Source organism: Bombina bombina, chromosome 3 (assembly GCF_027579735.1).
Source record: "Bombina bombina isolate aBomBom1 chromosome 3, aBomBom1.pri, whole genome shotgun sequence".
NCBI classification, from domain to species: domain Eukaryota; kingdom Metazoa; phylum Chordata; class Amphibia; order Anura; family Bombinatoridae; genus Bombina; species Bombina bombina.
Window position 1 is genome coordinate 463839692 of NC_069501.1, and position 18576 is coordinate 463858267.

The window sequence follows — 18576 nt, forward strand, 5'->3', positions numbered from 1 at the left end:
TGTTGCCTGTACAACGGCAAAGAGAATGACTGGGGTAGGCGGAGCCTAGGAGGGATCATGTGACCAGCTTTGCTGGGCTCTTTGCCATTTCCTGTTGGGGAAGAGAATATCCCACAAGTAAGGATGACGCCGTGGACCGGACACACCTATGTTGGAGAAAACAGAATAATAAATGACAAAAACGTTTTTTTTTTTTTGTTTGTTTTTTAAACACAGTCACAACAACTGCCACAGTTTTGTTACCCTCCTCAAACACGACTTTGAAGCCTTTTGAGCCCTTCAGAGATGTCCTGTATCATGCAGAGGGAAGCTGAATGTCTCTGTCAGTATTTTTATCTGCACAGAAAAGCACTAAAAAGGCCCCTCCCACTCATATTACAACAGTGGAAAGCCTGAGGAAACTGTTTCTAGGCAAAAAATCAAGCCAGCCATGTGGAGAAAAACTAGGCCCCAATAAGTTTTGTCACCAAACATATATAAAAACGATTAACATGCCAGCAAATGTTTTATATTACACTTTTATAAGAGTATGTATCTCTGTTAATAAGCCTGATACCAGTCGCTATCACTGCATTTAAGGCTTAACATTAATCCGGTATCAGCAGCATTTTTCTAGCAAATTCCATCCCTAGAAATATGTTTACTGCACATACCTTATTGCAGGAAAACCTGCACGCCATTCCCTCTCTGAAGTTACCTCACTCCTCAGAATATGTGAGAACAGCAATTGATCTTAGTTACTTCTGCTAAGATCATAGAAATCACAGGCAGATTCTTCTTCTAATACTGCCTTTGATGAAACAGTACACTCCGGTACCATTTAAAAATAACAAACTTTTGATTGAAGTTAAAAAACTAACTATAATACACCACTCTCCTCTTACTACGTCCAGCTTTGTTGAGAGTTGCAAGAGAATGACTGAATATGGCAGTGAGGGGAGGAGCTATATAGCAGCTCTGCTCTGGGTGATCCTCTTGCAACTTCCTGTTGGGAAGGAGAATATCCCACAAGTAATGGATGATCCGTGGACTGGATACACTTAACAAGAGAAATAAACATTGCAAGACATGGTATGCTGTTCTGTAGAAGGTTATTGTACCATCAAACATCCAATTGTTTATATTGTAAATTATGGTTTGTTGTGGTGTGATAGAAACCCCTTTTGTCTCTGACTACTTTGCAAGCATTGTTAATGACAAAGTTAAAATGGAATGCCTATGCAATTATTAGACAACAATAAAGTACTCTAAAAAGCAATGACTATAAACAAAACCCATTCTTGATACACTGACAAGCAACTTTTGTGACATGACCTCCTGTCCTTATTTACCCCGTTTTGTTTTTCTGTTTACTATAAATTATTACCCAGTAGTACTATGCAATGTAACCAGTAAGATATTATTATTGGAATTGTCTCTATATACGTACATTGTTTTCTATCTATATATATGTAATAAGACTGGCTAATAAACAAAATTAAAGGGACAGTCTAGTCAAAAATAAACTTTAATGATTCAGATAGGGCATGCAATTTTAAACAACTTTCCAATTTACCTTTATCATGAATTCTGCTTTGTTCTTTTGGTATTCTCAGTTGAAAGCTAAACCTAGGTAGGTCATATGCTAATTTCTTAGCCCTTTAAGGCCGTCTCTTATCTGAATGCATTTTGACAGCTTTTCACAACTAAAGGGCGTTAGTTCATGTGTGCCATATTACCTAGGAGTCAGCACTGATTGGCTAAAATGCATGTCTGTCAAAAGAATTAAAATAAGGGGGCAGTCTGCAGAGAATTAGATACAAGGTAATCACAGAAAGAAAGAAAAAAGTATATTAATATAACTGTGTTGGTTATGCAAAACTGAGGAATGGGTAATAAAGGAATTATCTATCTTTTTAAACAATAAAAATTCTGGTGTAGACTGTCCCTTTAAAAAAAAAAAAAAAAAAAAAAAGGAAAAAAAAAAAAAGGAAGAAATACAAGTTTGTTGCTTTATCAAACTCCATTCAGTAATCTTCTGTTGTATACAGTGTGCCGTTTAAAGTCACCATTCCAGGAAAAGTTATTTCTTATGCATCTAGTACTTAAACTCATCTTGCCTTCATTAGGAAATGTCCATTCATAGTCACTTTTCCTGGACACATATAGAGACTTATTTCTTTCTTCAAAACCAGACTAAGGGATATTATGCAGGTTATTGCACTAGTTATGTGTTCTGTTTTATGTTTACATAAACTGCATTGTATATATGATCATTTGTTTTAAATATTATGTGTGGGTGGCAGGGGTTAATATACAGTGTAAAAGGTAACATTGGACATTGTGTATGAGGAACAATGGCTTGGCTAATAGAACAATAAAGTGGCTCTCTATTGGATTCTGCCTGGGGGAACAGGCAAATTGGCGCACAACACAATAAATAGTCACGTCCAAATATTTTATAAGTTAAAGGGACACTCAAGTCAAAATTAAACTTTCCTGATTCAGATAGAGCAGGCAATTTTAAACAACTTACTTCCATTAACAAAATTTGCACAGTCTTTTTATGATTACACTTTTTAAGTCACCAGCTCCTACTGAGCAGGTGCAAGAATTCACAGCATATACGTAGGTGGCAAATTTCAATCTCCCTAGTCTCTCCTGCCCGCGCGTGATTGGCTGTGCGCGGGCAGACGAGCTGCGTCGGACAGGGGCGCGTATGTGTGCCCCTGTACGCCGTAGCTTGATAAATCGACCCTGAGCTATTGTCCTTTTATCATGCATTTGTTCTACTGTATTTATTGGTTATTTATAGGGACAGGAAACTCCAAAATTTTCTTTCATGATTTGGATAGAACATACAATTTTTAAACAACTTTCCAATATACTTGTGTTATTAAATTTGCTTCCTTATCTAGTTATCCTTTGCTGAAGGAACAGCGTTGTACTACTTTCAGCTAGCTGAACACATCTAGTTAGCCAATCACAAGAGACAAATGTGTGCAGGCAACAATCAGCAACTAGGTCCCACTAGTGTAGGATATGTGCATATTCTTTTTCAACAAGGGATACCAAGAGAATGAAGCACATCTGAAAATAGAAGTAAAATTAAAAGTGTCTTAAAATTGCCTATGTCTGACAACACCTTCCTACAAAATGCTGCTGGTAAAAACACAGACACATATAAAAGGAAAACAATGAAAGTGTGTGCAGCAAAACCAGGAGGCTGCTTTACACAATGATCAATCAAGACTTCATAATAAAGTTATAACCCTACTAGAAAGAGATCTCACCTTAATAGGATTGTTCCATCCTAAGAACAAGAGTTACCTTATCATCCCCACCACAGAATAACAGAGTAGCATATGTTGAGGGTTTTTTTTCATAAAGGAAAACAAAAAAAGCCTAATCCTGAAGGAAAAAATAGTCAGAAAAAGGGGTAAAGTCCTAGGGTATGGACACTCTAAGTTGAGGACAGAGCCACAAACAAAATTGTCATCAATTTTAGACAGTCAACTTTAGGGCCAGATTAAGAGGTTTATTGTGGCTGTTTAAGCACGTCAGGTTTTCTGCTCGTATTGCAAGTTGAAAGTAAACACGATCACGTGAGCAGAGCGACAGAGCTCTGGTTAACATAAAAAATACATTAGAAAGTAGAGTTACACTCATAATACCATCATCTGATAAAAAATGATTTAGAAAAATATTACACAAGAAGGTTATAAGGGCTCAAAGATATGAAGTCTCAGGTGTTAGAAAAAAAAAAAGCAGGTCAAGGACTTTAACAGAGATACATACATCTCTAATGATGTATATGCTTGTGTGTGTGTGTGTGTGTATATATATATATATATATATATATATATATACATACATACATATACAAACATATATAGATATACCTATATATCTGTATATATCTATACCAATATATAATGCAGAAGAAGGCACCCTTTATTCTGTTCAGCTATTTTCGGAGCTGAATATATACTTCTGAAACAGCACCACACTAAAAACAGAATTTATGTTTACCTGATAAATTTCTTTCTCCTACGGTGTGTCCGGTCCACGGCTTCATCCTTACTTGTGGGATATTCTCATTCCCTACAGGAAATGGCAAAGAGAGCACACAGCAAAGCTGTCCATATAGCCCCCCCCTCTGGCTCCGCCCCCCAGTCATTCGACCGACGGTTAGGAGAAAAAGGAGAAACCATAAGGTGCCGTGGTGACTGTAGTGTACAGAAAAATAAAATTTTTAAACCTGACTAAAAGCCAGGGCGGGCCGTGGACCGGACACACCGTAGGAGAAAGAAATTTATCAGGTAAACATAAATTCTGTTTTCTCCTACATTGGTGTGTCCGGTCCACGGCTTCATCCTTACTTGTGGGAACCAATACCAAAGCTTTAGGACACGGATGAAGGGAGGGAACAAGTCAGGTAACCTAAACGGAAGGCACCACAGCTTGCAAAACCTTTCTCCCAAAAACAGCCTCCGAAGAAGCATAAGTATCGAATTTGTAAAATTTGGCAAAAGTATGCAGAGAAGACCAAGTCGCTGCCTTACAGATCTGTTCAACAGAAGCCTCATTCTTGAAAGCCCATGTGGAAGCCACAGCTCTAGTAGAGTGAGCTGTAATTCGTTCAGGAGGCTGCCGTCCGGCAGTCTCATAAGCCAATCGGATGATGCTTTTTAGCCAAAAGGAAAGAGAGGTAGCAGTAGCTTTCTGACCTCTCCTCTTACCAGAATGGACGACAAACAAAGAAGATGTCTGTCTGAAATCCTTTGTTGCTTCTAAATAGAATTTTAAAGCACAAACTACATCTAAGTTATGTAACAAACGTTCCTTCTTCGAAACTGGATTCGGACACAGAGAAGGAACAACTATTTCCTGGTAAATATTCCTGTTGGAAACCACCTTTGGAAGAAAACCAGGCTTAGTACGTAAAACTACCTTATCTGTATGGAATACCAGATAGGGTGAAGTACACTGCAAAGCAGACAATTCGGAAACTCTTCTAGCAGAAGAAATAGCAACCAAAAACAGAACTTTCCAAGATAGTAATTTAATATCTATGGAATGCAAAGGTTGAAACGGAACCCCTTGAAGAACTGAAAGAACTAAATTTAGACTCCATGGAGGAGTCATAGGTCTGTAGACAGGCTTGATTCTAACTAATGCCTGTACAAACGCCTGTACATCTGGCACGGCTGCTAAACGTTTATGCAACAAGAGAACTAGCTGACAAACCTTTATCCAAACCCTCTTGGAGAAAGGAAAGTATCCTAGGAATTCTAATTTTACCTCAAGAGTAACCCTTGGATTCGCACCAACAGATATATTTTTGCCATATCTTATGGTAAATTTTCCTAGTTACCGGTTTTCTGGCCTGAACCAGAGTATCTATAACTGAATCTGAAAACCCACGCTTAGATAGAATCAAGCGTTCAATTTCCAAGCAGTCAGTTGCAGAGAAACTAGATTTGGATGTTCGAATGGACCTTGTACTAGAAGGTCCTGCCTCAAAGGTAGCTTCCATGGTGGAGCCGATGACATATTCACCAGGTCTGCATACCAAGTCCTGCGTGGCCATGCAGGAGCTATTAGAATCACAGAGGCCTTCTCCTGTTTGATCCTGGCTACAAGCCTGGGAAGGAGAGGGAACGGTGGAAACACATAAGCTAGATTGAACGACCAAGGCGCTACCAATGCATCTACTAGTGTCGCCTTGGGATCCCTGGATCTGGACCCGTAGAGAGGAACCTTGGAGTTCTGACGAGACGCCATCAGATCCATATCTGGAATGCCCCATAGTTGAGTTAACTGGGCAAAGACCTCCGGGTGAAGTTCCCACTCCCCCGGATGGAAAGTCTGACGACTCAAATAATCCGCCTCCCAGTTGTCTACTCCTGGGATGTGAATTGCAGATAGATGGCAGGAGTGATCCTCCGCCCATTTGATGATCTTGGATACCTCTCTCATCGCCAGGGAACTCTTTGTTCCTCCCTGATGATTGATGTATGCTACAGTCATTATGTTGTCCGACTGAAATCTTATGAACCTGGCCTTCGCTAGTTGAGGCCAAGTCAGGAGCGCATTGAATATCGCTCTCAGTTCCAAAATGTTTATCGGGAGAAGAGACTCTTCCCGAGACCATAGACCCTGAGCTTTCAGGGAGCCCCAGACCGCGCCCCAGCCTAAGAGACTGGCGTCGGTTGTGACAATGATCCACTCTGGTCTGCGGAAACTCATTCCTTGAGACAGGCGATCCTGAGCCAACCACCAGAGGAGTGAGTCTCTGGTTATCTGGTCCACTTGAATCTGAGGAGACAAGTCTGCATAATCCCCATTCCACTGTTTGAGCATGCACAGTTGCAATGGTCTTAAATTAATTTGAGCAAAAGGAACCATGTCCATTGTCGCAACCATTAGTCCTATTACCTCCATGCACTGAGATATGGAGGGTTGAGGAATAGATTGAAGAACTCGACAAGCGTTTAGAAGCTTTAACTTTCTGACCTCTGTCAGAAAAATCTTCATTTCTACAGAGTCTATTATTGTTCCCAGAAAGGGAACCCTTGTGGACGGAAACAGGGAACTCTTTTCTGTGTTCACCTTCCACCCGTGAGATCTGAGAAAGGCTAAAACAATGTCTGTATGAGCCCTTGCTTTGGGAAGGGACGACGCTTGAATTAGAATGTCGTCTAGGTAAGGTGCTACTGCAATGCCCCTCGGCCTTAGGACCGCTAGAAGGGATCCTAGCACCTTTGTGAAAATTCTGGGAGCAGTGGCTAAACCGAACGGAAGAGCCACGAACTGATAATGTTTGTCCAGAAAGGCGAACCTCAGGAACTGATGATGATCTTTGTGGATAGGAATATGCAGGTATGCATCCTTTAGGTCCACGGTAGTCATATATTGACCCTCCTGGATCATTGGTAAAATCGTCCGAATGGTTTCCATTTTGAATGATGGAACTCTGAGGAATTTGTTTAGAATTTTTAAATCCAGAATTGGTCTGAAAGTTCCTTCTTTTTTGGGAACTGCAAACAGGTTAGAGTAAAAACCCTGACCTTGTTCCGCTGTTGGAACTGGGTGTATCACTCCCATCTTTAACAGGTCTCCTACGCAATGTAAGAATGCCTGTCTCTTTATCTGGTCTAAAGATAAGCGAGACATGTGGAACCTTCCCCTTGGAGGAAGTTCCTTGAACTCTAGAAGATACCCCTGAGAGACTATTTCTAGTGCCCAGGGGTCCGGAACATCTCTTGCCCAAGCCTGAGCAAAGAGAGAAAATCTGCCCCCTACTAGATCCGGTCCCGAATCGGGGGCTACCCCTTCATGCTGTCTTGGTAGCAGCAGCAGGCTTCTTGGCCTGTTTTCCCTTGTTTCAGCCTTGCAATGGTTTCCATGCTGGTTTAGGCTGGGAAGTGTTACCCTCTTGTCTAGAGGCTGTAGAGTTAGAAGCCGGTCCGTTCCTGAAATTGCGAAAGGAACGAAAATTAGACTTATTCTTAGCTTTGAAAGGCCTATCCTGTGGGAGGGCATGGCCCTTTCCCCCAGTGATGTCTGAAATAATCTCCTTCAATTCTGGCCCGAAAAGGGTCTTACCTTTGAAAGGAATATTAAGCAATCATCTGTCGACCAAGATTTTAGCCAAAGCACCCTGCGCGCCACTATTGCAAAACCTGAATTTTTCGCCGCTAATTTAGCCAATTGAAAAGCGGCATCCAAAATAAAGGAATTAGCCAACTTTAGTGCGTGAATTCTGTCCATGACCTCATCATATGGAGTCTCCTTTTGGAGCGAATTTTCTAGTTCATCGAACCAAAAAGACGCCGCCGTGGTGACAGGAATAATGCACGAAATTGATTGAAGAAGGAAACCTTGCTGAACAAAAATCTTTTTAAGCAATCCTTCCAATTTTTTATCCATAGGATCTTTGAAAGCGCAACTGTCTTCTATAGGAATAGTTGTGTGCCTAGCTAATGTTGAAACTGCCCCCTCTACCTTAGGGACCGTTTGCCATGCATCCCTTCTGGGGTCGACAATGGGGAACATTTTCTTAAAGATAGGAGGGGGAACAAAAGGTACGCCTGGCTTCTCCCACTCCTTAGTCACTATGTCCGCCACCCTCTTGGGTATCGGAAAAGCGTAAGCGTGCACTGGGACCTCTAGGAATTTGTCCATTTTGCACAACTTCTCTGGAATCACCAAAGTATCACAATCATCAAGGGTAGCTAGCACCTCCTTAAGCAGAGCGCGGAGATGTTCTAGCTTAAATTTAAATGCCACGATATCAGGTTCTGCCTGCTGAGAAACTTTTCCTGAATCAGAAATTTCTCCCTCAGACAGACCCTCCCTCACTGCCAACTCAGATTGATGTGAGGGTATAGATAAATTATCGTCAGCGCCTACTTGCTCATCCTCTGTATGTAAAACTGAGCAATCACGCTTTCTAGGAAATGTTGGCAGTTTGGATAAAAGAGCTGCTAGAGAATTATCCATTACTGCTGTTAATTGCTGCATTGGCGCGCTAGATGTACTAGGTATCGCCTGCGCGGGCAAAGCTGGTGTTGACACAGAAGGAGAGGATGATGAGCTATCCCCACTACCTTCATTTAAAGAATCATCTTGGGCAACATTATTAAATGTGACAGTACTGTCCTTACTCTGTTTGGACGCCATGGCACAATTCGCACATACATTTAATGGGGGAACCACCTTGGCCTCTATACACACACAGAACATAGGCTATCTGAAGGTACAGACATGTTAAACAGACTTAGGCAGGTTTTTAATGCAATAAAAACAATTTTAAACAAAACGGTTACTGTCTCTTTAAATAATAAAAAGAGCACACTTTATTTCTGCATGATCGAAAAAACATGAAGGAAATATCCGATCTTTATGAAATTTATACCCTAGTGTCTTAATGCTTTAAAAGGATTGCACACCAAATTTCAAGTCTCTTAACCCTTAAATGACCAAACCGGAGCTAATAATCCCAATTGACCGGTTAAAATACACTACAGTCCCTGCCACAGACTTTGCTGCGGCTTTTACCTTCCTTAGGGGTTATTAACAACAGAAATAAGCCTCTCTGAGTCCTTTTCTAAGCCACTGGACCTCCTCACGTGAAGCTGCATGCACTGCCTAGAGAAAGTAACTGCGCAACTGAGGCGCGAAAATGAGGCCTCCTCCCTCTGCATTCCAGAGTGAAGGGGCCTTTCTGACAAGATTAGGCGTCTAAACAACTGCCAGGCGAAAATAAATGTCCCCAAAAGTGTTTCAAAGTTTGTCAAACACTCCAAATGTCAAATAAACATGATAAAAATCAATCGATTTAGCCCACAAAAGTGTCAACCAGCATAGAGCCCAAAATATAAGCCTTAATTCTATAACTGAGTCTAAGAAAATGGCTTACCTATCCCATAAGGGAAAAACTGACAGTCTTCTAGCAGTACTAGGTCTTGTTAGAAAAGTGACTGATCATACCTGAAGCAGATAAGCCTGCAAACTGTTCCCCCCAACTGAAGTTCTCTGGTTTCAACAGTCCTGCGTGGGAACAGCAATGGATTTTAGTTACTGGTGCTAAAATCATACTCCTCTTAACAGAAATCTTCATCACTTTCTGTTGTAGAGTAAATAGTACAAACCGGCACTATTTTAAAATAACTCTTGATAGAAGAAATAAAAACTACAACTAACACCACATACTCTTTACCATCCCCGTGGAGATGCTACTTGTTCAGAGCGGCAAAGAGAATGACTGGGGGGCGGAGCCAGAAGGGGGGCTATATGGACAGCTTTGCTGTGTGCTCTCTTTGCCATTTCCTGTAGGGAATGAGAATATCCCACAAGTAAGGATGAAGTCGTGGACCGGACACACCAATGTAGGAGAAATATGGATTTGCACAGATTTTAGTGTGTTGCCGTTTCTCAAACATAAATTTGGCTCAGAAACTAGCCGAACAGAATGAATGGCCACCCGCTTCCACATTTGAAGGTATCCGAAACCTCTGAATACATGTGAAAATAAAGCGAGATTGCCAACTCACATTAGCTTGAAAAATTCAAATCACTATTCAAAACTCAAGAAGTCCTGGTTGATACACACGGCTCATCGACCAATCTGTGTAATGTTGCAGGAAAATATAAGTACATGCAATATTTGCCACTACAGGCAGCCACATTGACTTGGGATCAGGGTCAGCTCAAGAAATTTTGCTGCCTGGGTCCAAGAATGCAAAGACGCCCCCCCAGTAGTAAACTTACTGATTAGCATATCAGCCTACTAGGCCTGGTCGCTGACCTTAATAAGCCTGTCTACCTGCATGCAACCAATGCTTATGTATAATTGAGCAATAATTGGGAAGGAAGTTAGGGAAGAGATGAGTTTGTCCCACCTTGAATGTCCCTCCCTGACAGGTTCTGTGTCTGTGCATGATGAGGTGATGAGGTTTTGATGCTGGGAGCCTGCGACTTCCCCATAGAGACACAGGGCAGGAGTGGTCTGGGCCTGACTGTGACTGTTTGAGTCACTGACATACTGCCCCTTGTCAAGTGCTGCTTGAGTCCACATGACCCACTTGATCCCATGGTTGAGCCGGCCCTGGTTGGGATGCCATTAAAAAAAGCAAGTGACAATACAAACACACTTGAATGCGCACTGCAAATCTTCACCATCTTCAAATGCGCAATTGTAAGCAGAGAGCAATGGAGAACAAATTACATGTATAGTCATAATGAATCCTTTTATTTTTAGTCCAATTAAAAATGTAATCTTTTTTTAATATTTGATTATCTTAAAAATGAGGATGCAATTTTTTCTCTACAATGTACATTTAAAGGTACAGTTAATAGTGAATGTGCAAACTGCATATCTTATGCATATATGTAACTGTGTTTGAAATTATTTAAAAAGGGACAGAAAATCCCTTAAGATTTTATTATAAAAATGTTTAGTTTTGCTAGTTAGTAATACAACTTTGCACTATACGTTCATTATTTATTTTGCCCCCTTTTCATGTAATTTAGTTCTGGAAATCATGACTTCTCTATTTCTAATTAAACTTAAAAAGCACACTGCAAACATTTCAAGGTTAAACCTGCTACATTTCGTTCCCTAATTGCCTTTAACTGATAACAACATTATGACCTGGAGCTAGCCTTGTCAGCTGTAGACAAACGTAAATTGGCTCCTCCACATGATGGAAATAGTGGGTGAGGTTTGGCTATTAAAAACAACTGCAGCAAACAAGATGTCAACTTATTTTAAAAATGTTTAGGCTTGGCTGATAGGTTAATCTATAGCAAGACAACAATGGTGTCTTGCAATTACAAGGTGTTTAGTGTTCCTTTAAATACAAAAATGGTTAAAGAAATACACAACCCTCACGTCTCACTTACTGGAGGTGAGCTATCAGCATCCTGTTTGATGTGGTTCAAACCCGCCCTAAACTGAAAAGCTTCCTCCTCCTCACAATCCTCTTCCATCTTAGTAATGGGCACCTCGGAAACCTTGCACGGAGATAGATTTTGGGACATTCTAAAAAAAAAAAAAAAACAAGAGTTTAAAAGGTTATAATAAAACAGTAATTCTGATAGAAATATTATTCAATCTCAAAGCCTTTCCCGGTGTGGAATTGGGGTTGCACAAATTCGTACATAAAGAACAAAAATAAAGTCATTCAACATTAGAAGGCACAAACAAAAGGTGAAAATAAAAAATAGTGATAACTTACAGAATTTTTTTTCTATTTTGCAAAGAGTATTTTAAAATATAACAGTTTTTGGTTTTTTCCCTTTGTTTATGGGGTATTCTTGCTTAACCGTTTTGTGCCAGGGTTAACGTGTCTTCATCGGAACAAAAGTTCCGATGTAAACAAATTGAAATCTCGCGATTGTGCACGTGATCACGAGATTTTAATGATGGGATTGCGTTAGGGGGGCATCTCTATGATGTTAGGAACGCCCTCCAGACCGTGATCCCATCAGGGAAGCGCCAGTGGCTTCAGGAAAGCCAAGCGGTTAGGACGTTGTATTCCGTCCTTCAGCGCTAAAGCCCAGCAAAATTCGGACGGAATATAATGTCCTAACGGTGTTAAAAGGTTAAATAAAACTACTTTTTCTTTTCTTGCTTGTGTAACATGTATATTTATCAGCCAATAAGCAAATTGTCCAGAGGAACTACATGACCACAAAAGCACATTTCCTGTTACTTTTGTATCACTTTTAACAGTTTTAAATTAAAGGGACATGATTCCCAAAATGTTTATTTCAATGATTCAGACAGTATACAAGTTATAACAACTTTTCAATTTATTTCTATTGCACATAAATGCCTCTTTTCATTGGTTCACCAGATGTGTTCAGATAGCTTCCCATTGTGCATTGCTGTTCATTCAACAAAGGAAACAAGGAGAATTAAAGGGACAGTCAACACCAGAATAGTTGTTTAAAAAGAAAGATAATCCCTTTATGACCCATTTCCCAGTTTTGCATAACCAACACTGTTATAGAAATACAATTTTTACCTCTGTGATTACCTTGTATCTAAGCCTCTGCAAACTGCCCCCTTCTTTCAGTTGTTTTGACAGACCTGCATTTTAGCCAATCAGTGCTCACTCCAGGGTAACTTCACGTGCATGAGCTCAATGTTATCTATATGAAACACATGAACTAATGCCTTCTAGTGGTCAAAATGCATTCAGATTAGAGGCAGTCTTCAGGGTCTAGAAATTAGCATATGAACCTCCTATGTTTAGCTTTCAACTAAGGATACCAAGAAAACAAAGCAAAATTGGTGCTAAAAGTAAATTGGAAAGTTGTTGACTTGACTGGCCCTTTAAGCAAATTTTACAATTGAAGTAAATTGGAAAAACAGAATTTATGTTTACCTGATAAATTACTTTCTCCAACGGTGTGTCCGGTCCACGGCGTCATCCTTACTTGTGGGATATTCTCTTCCCCAACAGGAAATGGCAAAGAGCCCAGCAAAGCTGGTCACATGATCCCTCCTAGGCTCCGCCTACCCCAGTCATTCGACCGACGTTAAGGAGGAATATTTGCATAGGAGAAACCATATGGTACCGTGGTGACTGTAGTTAAAGAAAATAAATTATCAGACCTGATTAAAAAAACCAGGGCGGGCCGTGGACCGGACACACCGTTGGAGAAAGTAATTTATCAGGTAAACATAAATTCTGTTTTCTCCAACATAGGTGTGTCCGGTCCACGGCGTCATCCTTACTTGTGGGAACCAATACCAAAGCTTTAGGACACGGATGAAGGGAGGGAGCAAATCAGGTCACCTAAATGGAAGGCACCACGGCTTGCAAAACCTTTCTCCCAAAAATAGCCTCAGAAGAAGCAAAAGTATCAAACTTGTAAAATTTGGTAAAAGTGTGCAGTGAAGACCAAGTCGCTGCCCTACATATCTGATTAACAGAAGCCTCGTTCTTGAAGGCCCATGTGGAAGCCACAGCCCTAGTGGAATGAGCCGTGATTCTTTCGGGAGGCTGCCGTCCGGCAGTCTCGTAAGCCAATCTGATGATGCTTTTAATCCAAAAAGAGAGAGAGGTAGAAGTTGCTTTTTGACCTCTCCTTTTACCGGAATAAACAACAAACAAGGAAGATGTTTGTCTAAAATCCTTTGTAGCATCTAAATAGAATTTTAGAGCGCGAACAACATCCAGATTGTGCAACAAACGTTCCTTCTTTGACACTGGTTTCGGACACAGAGAAGGTACGATAATCTCCTGGTTAATGTTTTTGTTAGAAACAACTTTTGGAAGAAAACCAGGTTTAGTACGTAAAACCACCTTATCTGCATGGAACACCAGATAAGGAGGAGAACACTGCAGAGCAGATAATTCTGAAACTCTTCTAGCAGAAGAAATCGCAACTAAAAACAAAACTTTCCAAGATAATAACTTAATATCAACGGAATGTAGGGGTTCAAACGGAACCCCCTGAAGAACTGAAAGAACTAAGTTGAGACTCCAAGGAGGAGTCAAAGGTTTGTAAACAGGCTTAATTCTAACCAGAGCCTGAACAAAGGCTTGCACATCTGGCACAGCTGCCAGCTTTTTGTGAAGTAACACAGACAAGGCAGAAATCTGTCCCTTCAGGGAACTAGCCGATAATCCTTTTTCCAATCCTTCTTGAAGGAAGGATAGAATCTTAGGAATCTTAACCTTGTCCCAAGGGAATCCTTTAGATTCACACCAACAGATATATTTTTTCCAAATTTTGTGGTAAATCTTTCTAGTTACAGGCTTTCTGGCCTGAACAAGAGTATCGATAACAGAATCTGAGAACCCTCGCTTCGATAAGATCAAGCGTTCAATCTCCAAGCAGTCAGCTGGAGTGAAACCAGATTCGGATGTTCGAACGGACCCTGAACAAGAAGGTCTCGTCTCAAAGGTAGCTTCCAAGGTGGAGCCGATGACATATTCACCAGATCTGCATACCAAGTCCTGCGTGGCCACGCAGGAGCTATCAAGATCACCGACGCCCTCTCCTGATTGATCCTGGCTACCAGCCTGGGGATGAGAGGAAACGGCGGGAACACATAAGCTAGTTTGAAGGTCCAAGGTGCTACTAGTGCATCCACTAGAGCCGCCTTGGGATCCCTGGATCTGGACCCGTAGCAAGGAACTTTGAAGTTCTGACGAGAGGCCATCAGATCCATGTCTGGAATGCCCCACAGCTGAGTGACTTGGGCAAAGATTTCCGGATGGAGTTCCCACTCCCCCGGATGCAATGTCTGACGACTCAGAAAATCCGCTTCCCAATTTTCCACTCCTGGGATGTGGATAGCAGACAGGTGGCAGGAGTGAGACTCCGCCCATAGAATGATTTTGGTCACTTCTTCCATCGCTAGGGAACTCCTTGTTCCCCCCTGATGGTTGATGTACGCAACAGTTGTCATGTTGTCTGATTGAAACCGTATGAACTTGGCCCTCGCTAGCTGAGGCCAAGCCTTGAGAGCATTGAATATCGCTCTCAGTTCCAGAATATTTATCGGTAGAAGAGATTCTTCCCGAGACCAAAGACCCTGAGCTTTCAGGGATCCCCAGACCGCGCCCCAGCCCATCAGACTGGCGTCGGTCGTGACGATGACCCACTCCGGTCTGCGGAATGTCATCCCTTGTGACAGGTTGTCCAGGGACAGCCACCAACGGAGTGAGTCTCTGGTCCTCTGATTTACTTGTATCTTCGGAGACAAGTCTGTATAGTCCCCATTCCACTGACTGAGCATGCACAGTTGTAATGGTCTTAGATGAATGCGCGCAAAAGGAACTATGTCCATTGCCGCTACCATCAAACCGATCACTTCCATGCACTGCGCTATGGAAGGAAGAGAAACGGAATGAAGTATCCGACAAGAGTCTAGAAGTTTTGTTTTTCTGGCCTCTGTCAGAAAAATCCTCATTTCTAAGGAGTCTATTATTGTTCCCAAGAAGGGAACCCTTGTTGACGGAGATAGAGAACTCTTTTCCACGTTCACTTTCCATCCGTGAGATCTGAGAAAGGCCAGGACAATGTCCGTGTGAGCCTTTGCTTGAGGAAGGGACGACGCTTGAATCAGAATGTCGTCCAAGTAAGGTACTACAGCAATGCCCCTTGGTCTTAGCACAGCTAGAAGGGACCCTAGTACCTTTGTGAAAATCCTTGGAGCAGTGGCTAATCCGAAAGGAAGCGCCACAAACTGGTAATGCTTGTCCAGGAATGCGAACCTTAGGAACCGATGATGTTCCTTGTGGATAGGAATATGTAGATACGCATCCTTTAAATCCACTGTGGTCATGAATTGACCTTCCTGGATGGAAGGAAGAATAGTTCGAATGGTTTCCATCTTGAACGATGGAACCTTGAGAAACTTGTTTAAGATCTTGAGATCTAAGATTGGTCTGAACGTTCCCTCTTTTTTGGGAACTATGAACAGATTGGAGTAGAACCCCATCCCTTGTTCTCTTAATGGAACAGGATGAATCACTCCCATTCTTAACAGGTCTTCTACACAATGTAAGAATGCCTGTCGTTTTATGTGGTCTGAAGACAACTGAGACCTGTGGAACCTCCCCCTTGGGGGAAGTCCCTTGAATTCCAGAAGATAACCTTGGGAGACTATTTCTAGCGCCCAAGGATCCAGAACATCTCTTGCCCAAGCCTGAGCGAAGAGAGAGAGTCTGCCCCCCACCAGATCCGGTCCCGGATCGGGGGCCAACATTTCATGCTGTCTTGGTAGCAGTGGCAGGTTTCTTGGCCTGCTTTCCCTTGTTCCAGCCTTGCATTGGTCTCCAAGCTGGCTTGGCTTGAGAAGTATTACCCTCTTGCTTAGAGGACGTAGCACCTTGGGCTGGTCCGTTTCTACGAAAGAGACGAAAATTAGGTTTATTTTTTGCCTTGAAAGGCCGATCCTGAGGAAGGGCGTGGCCCTTACCCCCAGTGATATCAGAGATAATCTCTTTCAAGTCAGGGCCAAACAGCGTTTTCCCCTTGAAAGGAATGTTAAGTAGCTTGTTCTTGGAAGACGCATCAGCCGACCAAGATTTCAACCAAAGCGCTCTGCGCGCCACAATAGCAAACCCAGAATTCTTAGCCGCTAACCTAGCCAATTGCAAAGTGGCGTCTAGGGTGAAAGAATTAGCCAATTTGAGAGCATTGATTCTGTCCATAATCTCCTCATAAGGAGGAGAATCACTATCAACCGCCTTTATCAGCTCATCGAACCAGAAACATGCGGCTGTAGCGACAGGGACAATGCATGAAATTGGTTGTAGAAGGTAACCCTGCTGAACAAACATCTTTTTAAGCAAACCTTCTAATTTTTTATCCATAGGATCTTTGAAAGCACAACTATCCTCTATGGGTATAGTGGTGCGTTTGTTTAAAGTGGAAACCGCTCCCTCGACCTTGGGGACTGTCTGCCATAAGTCCTTTCTGGGGTCGACCATAGGAAACAATTTTTTAAATATGGGGGGAGGGACGAAAGGAATACCGGGCCTTTCCCATTCTTTATTAACAATGTCCGCCACCCGCTTGGGTATAGGAAAAGCTTCTGGGAGCCCCGGCACCTCTAGGAACTTGTCCATTTTACATAGTTTCTCTGGGATGACCAACTTGTCACAATCATCCAGAGTGGATAATACCTCCTTAAGCAGAATGCGGAGATGTTCCAACTTAAATTTAAATGTAATCACATCAGGTTCAGCTTGTTGAGAAATGTTCCCTGAATCAGTAATTTCTCCCTCAGACAAAACCTCCCTGGCCCCATCAGACTGGGTTAGGGGCCCTTCAGAAATATTATTATCAGCGTCGTCATGCTCTTCAGTATCTAAAACAGAGCAGTCGCGCTTACGCTGATAAGTGTTCATTTTGGCTAAAATGTTTTTGACAGAATTATCCATTACAGCCGTTAATTGTTGCATAGTAAGGAGTATTGGCGCGCTAGATGTACTAGGGGCCTCCTGAGTGGGCAAGACTCGTGTAGACGAAGGAGGGAATGATGCAGTACCATGCTTACTCCCCTCACTTGAGGAATCATCTTGGGCATCATTGTCATTGTCACATAAATCACATTTATTTAAATGAATAGGAATTCTGGCTTCCCCACATTCAGAACACAGTCTATCTGGTAGTTCAGACATGTTAAACAGGCATAAACTTGATAACAAGGTACAAAAAACGTTTTAAAATAAAACCGTTACTGTCACTTTAAATTTTAAACTGAACACACTTTATTACTGCAATTGCGAAAAAACATGAAGGAATTGTTCAAAATTCACCAAATTTTCACCACAGTGTCTTAAAGCCTTAAAAGTATTGCACCCCAAATTTGGAAGCTTTAACCCTTAAAATAACGGAACCGGAGCCGTTTTGAACCCCTTTACAGTCCCTGGTATCTGCTTTGCTGAGACCCAACCAAGCCCAAAGGGGAATACGATACCAAATGACGCCTTCAGAAAGTCTTTTCTAAGTATCAGAGCTCCTCTCACATGCGACTGCATGCCATGCCTCTCAAAAACAAGTGCGCAACACCGGCGCGAAAATGAGGCTCTGCCTATGCTTTGGGAAAGCCCCTAAAGAATAAGGTGTCTAAAACAGTGCCTGCCGATATTATTATATCAAAATACCCAGATAAAATGATTCCTCAAGGCTAAATATGTTTTTAATAATGAATCGATTTAGCCCAGAAAAAGTCTACAGTCTTAATAAGCCCTTGTGAAGCCCTTATTTACGATCGTAATAAACATGGCTTACCGGATCCCATAGGGAAAATGACAGCTTCCAGCATTACATCGTCTTGTTAGAATGTGTCATACCTCAAGCAGCAAGAGACTGCTCACTGTTCCCCCAACTGAAGTTAATTGCTCTCAACAGTCCTGTGTGGAACAGCCATGGATTTTAGTGACGGTTGCTAAAATCATTTTCCTCATACAAACAGAATTCTTCATCACTTTTCTGTTTCTGAGTAAATAGTACATACCAGCACTATTTCAAAATAACAAACTCTTGATTGAATAATAAAAACTACAGTTAAACACTAAAAAACTCTAAGCCATCTCCGTGGAGATGTTGCCTGTA

General features: G+C 41.7%; 1 protein-coding gene across 4 annotated transcripts in view; it reads right to left on the bottom strand.

Moving 5' to 3' along the window:
- Positions 1 to 18576, bottom strand: part of SOX13 (SRY-box transcription factor 13) — a 152598-nt gene that overhangs the window by 62560 nt on the left and 71462 nt on the right. For all 4 annotated transcript variants that reach the window (XM_053706710.1, XM_053706709.1, XM_053706711.1 and 1 more), the window contains one exon: positions 11392 to 11530. In XM_053706710.1, the coding sequence (XP_053562685.1) occupies positions 11392 to 11529 (138 nt within the window). In that variant the 5' untranslated portion in view covers position 11530. The remainder of the gene's footprint in view (positions 1 to 11391; positions 11531 to 18576) is intronic.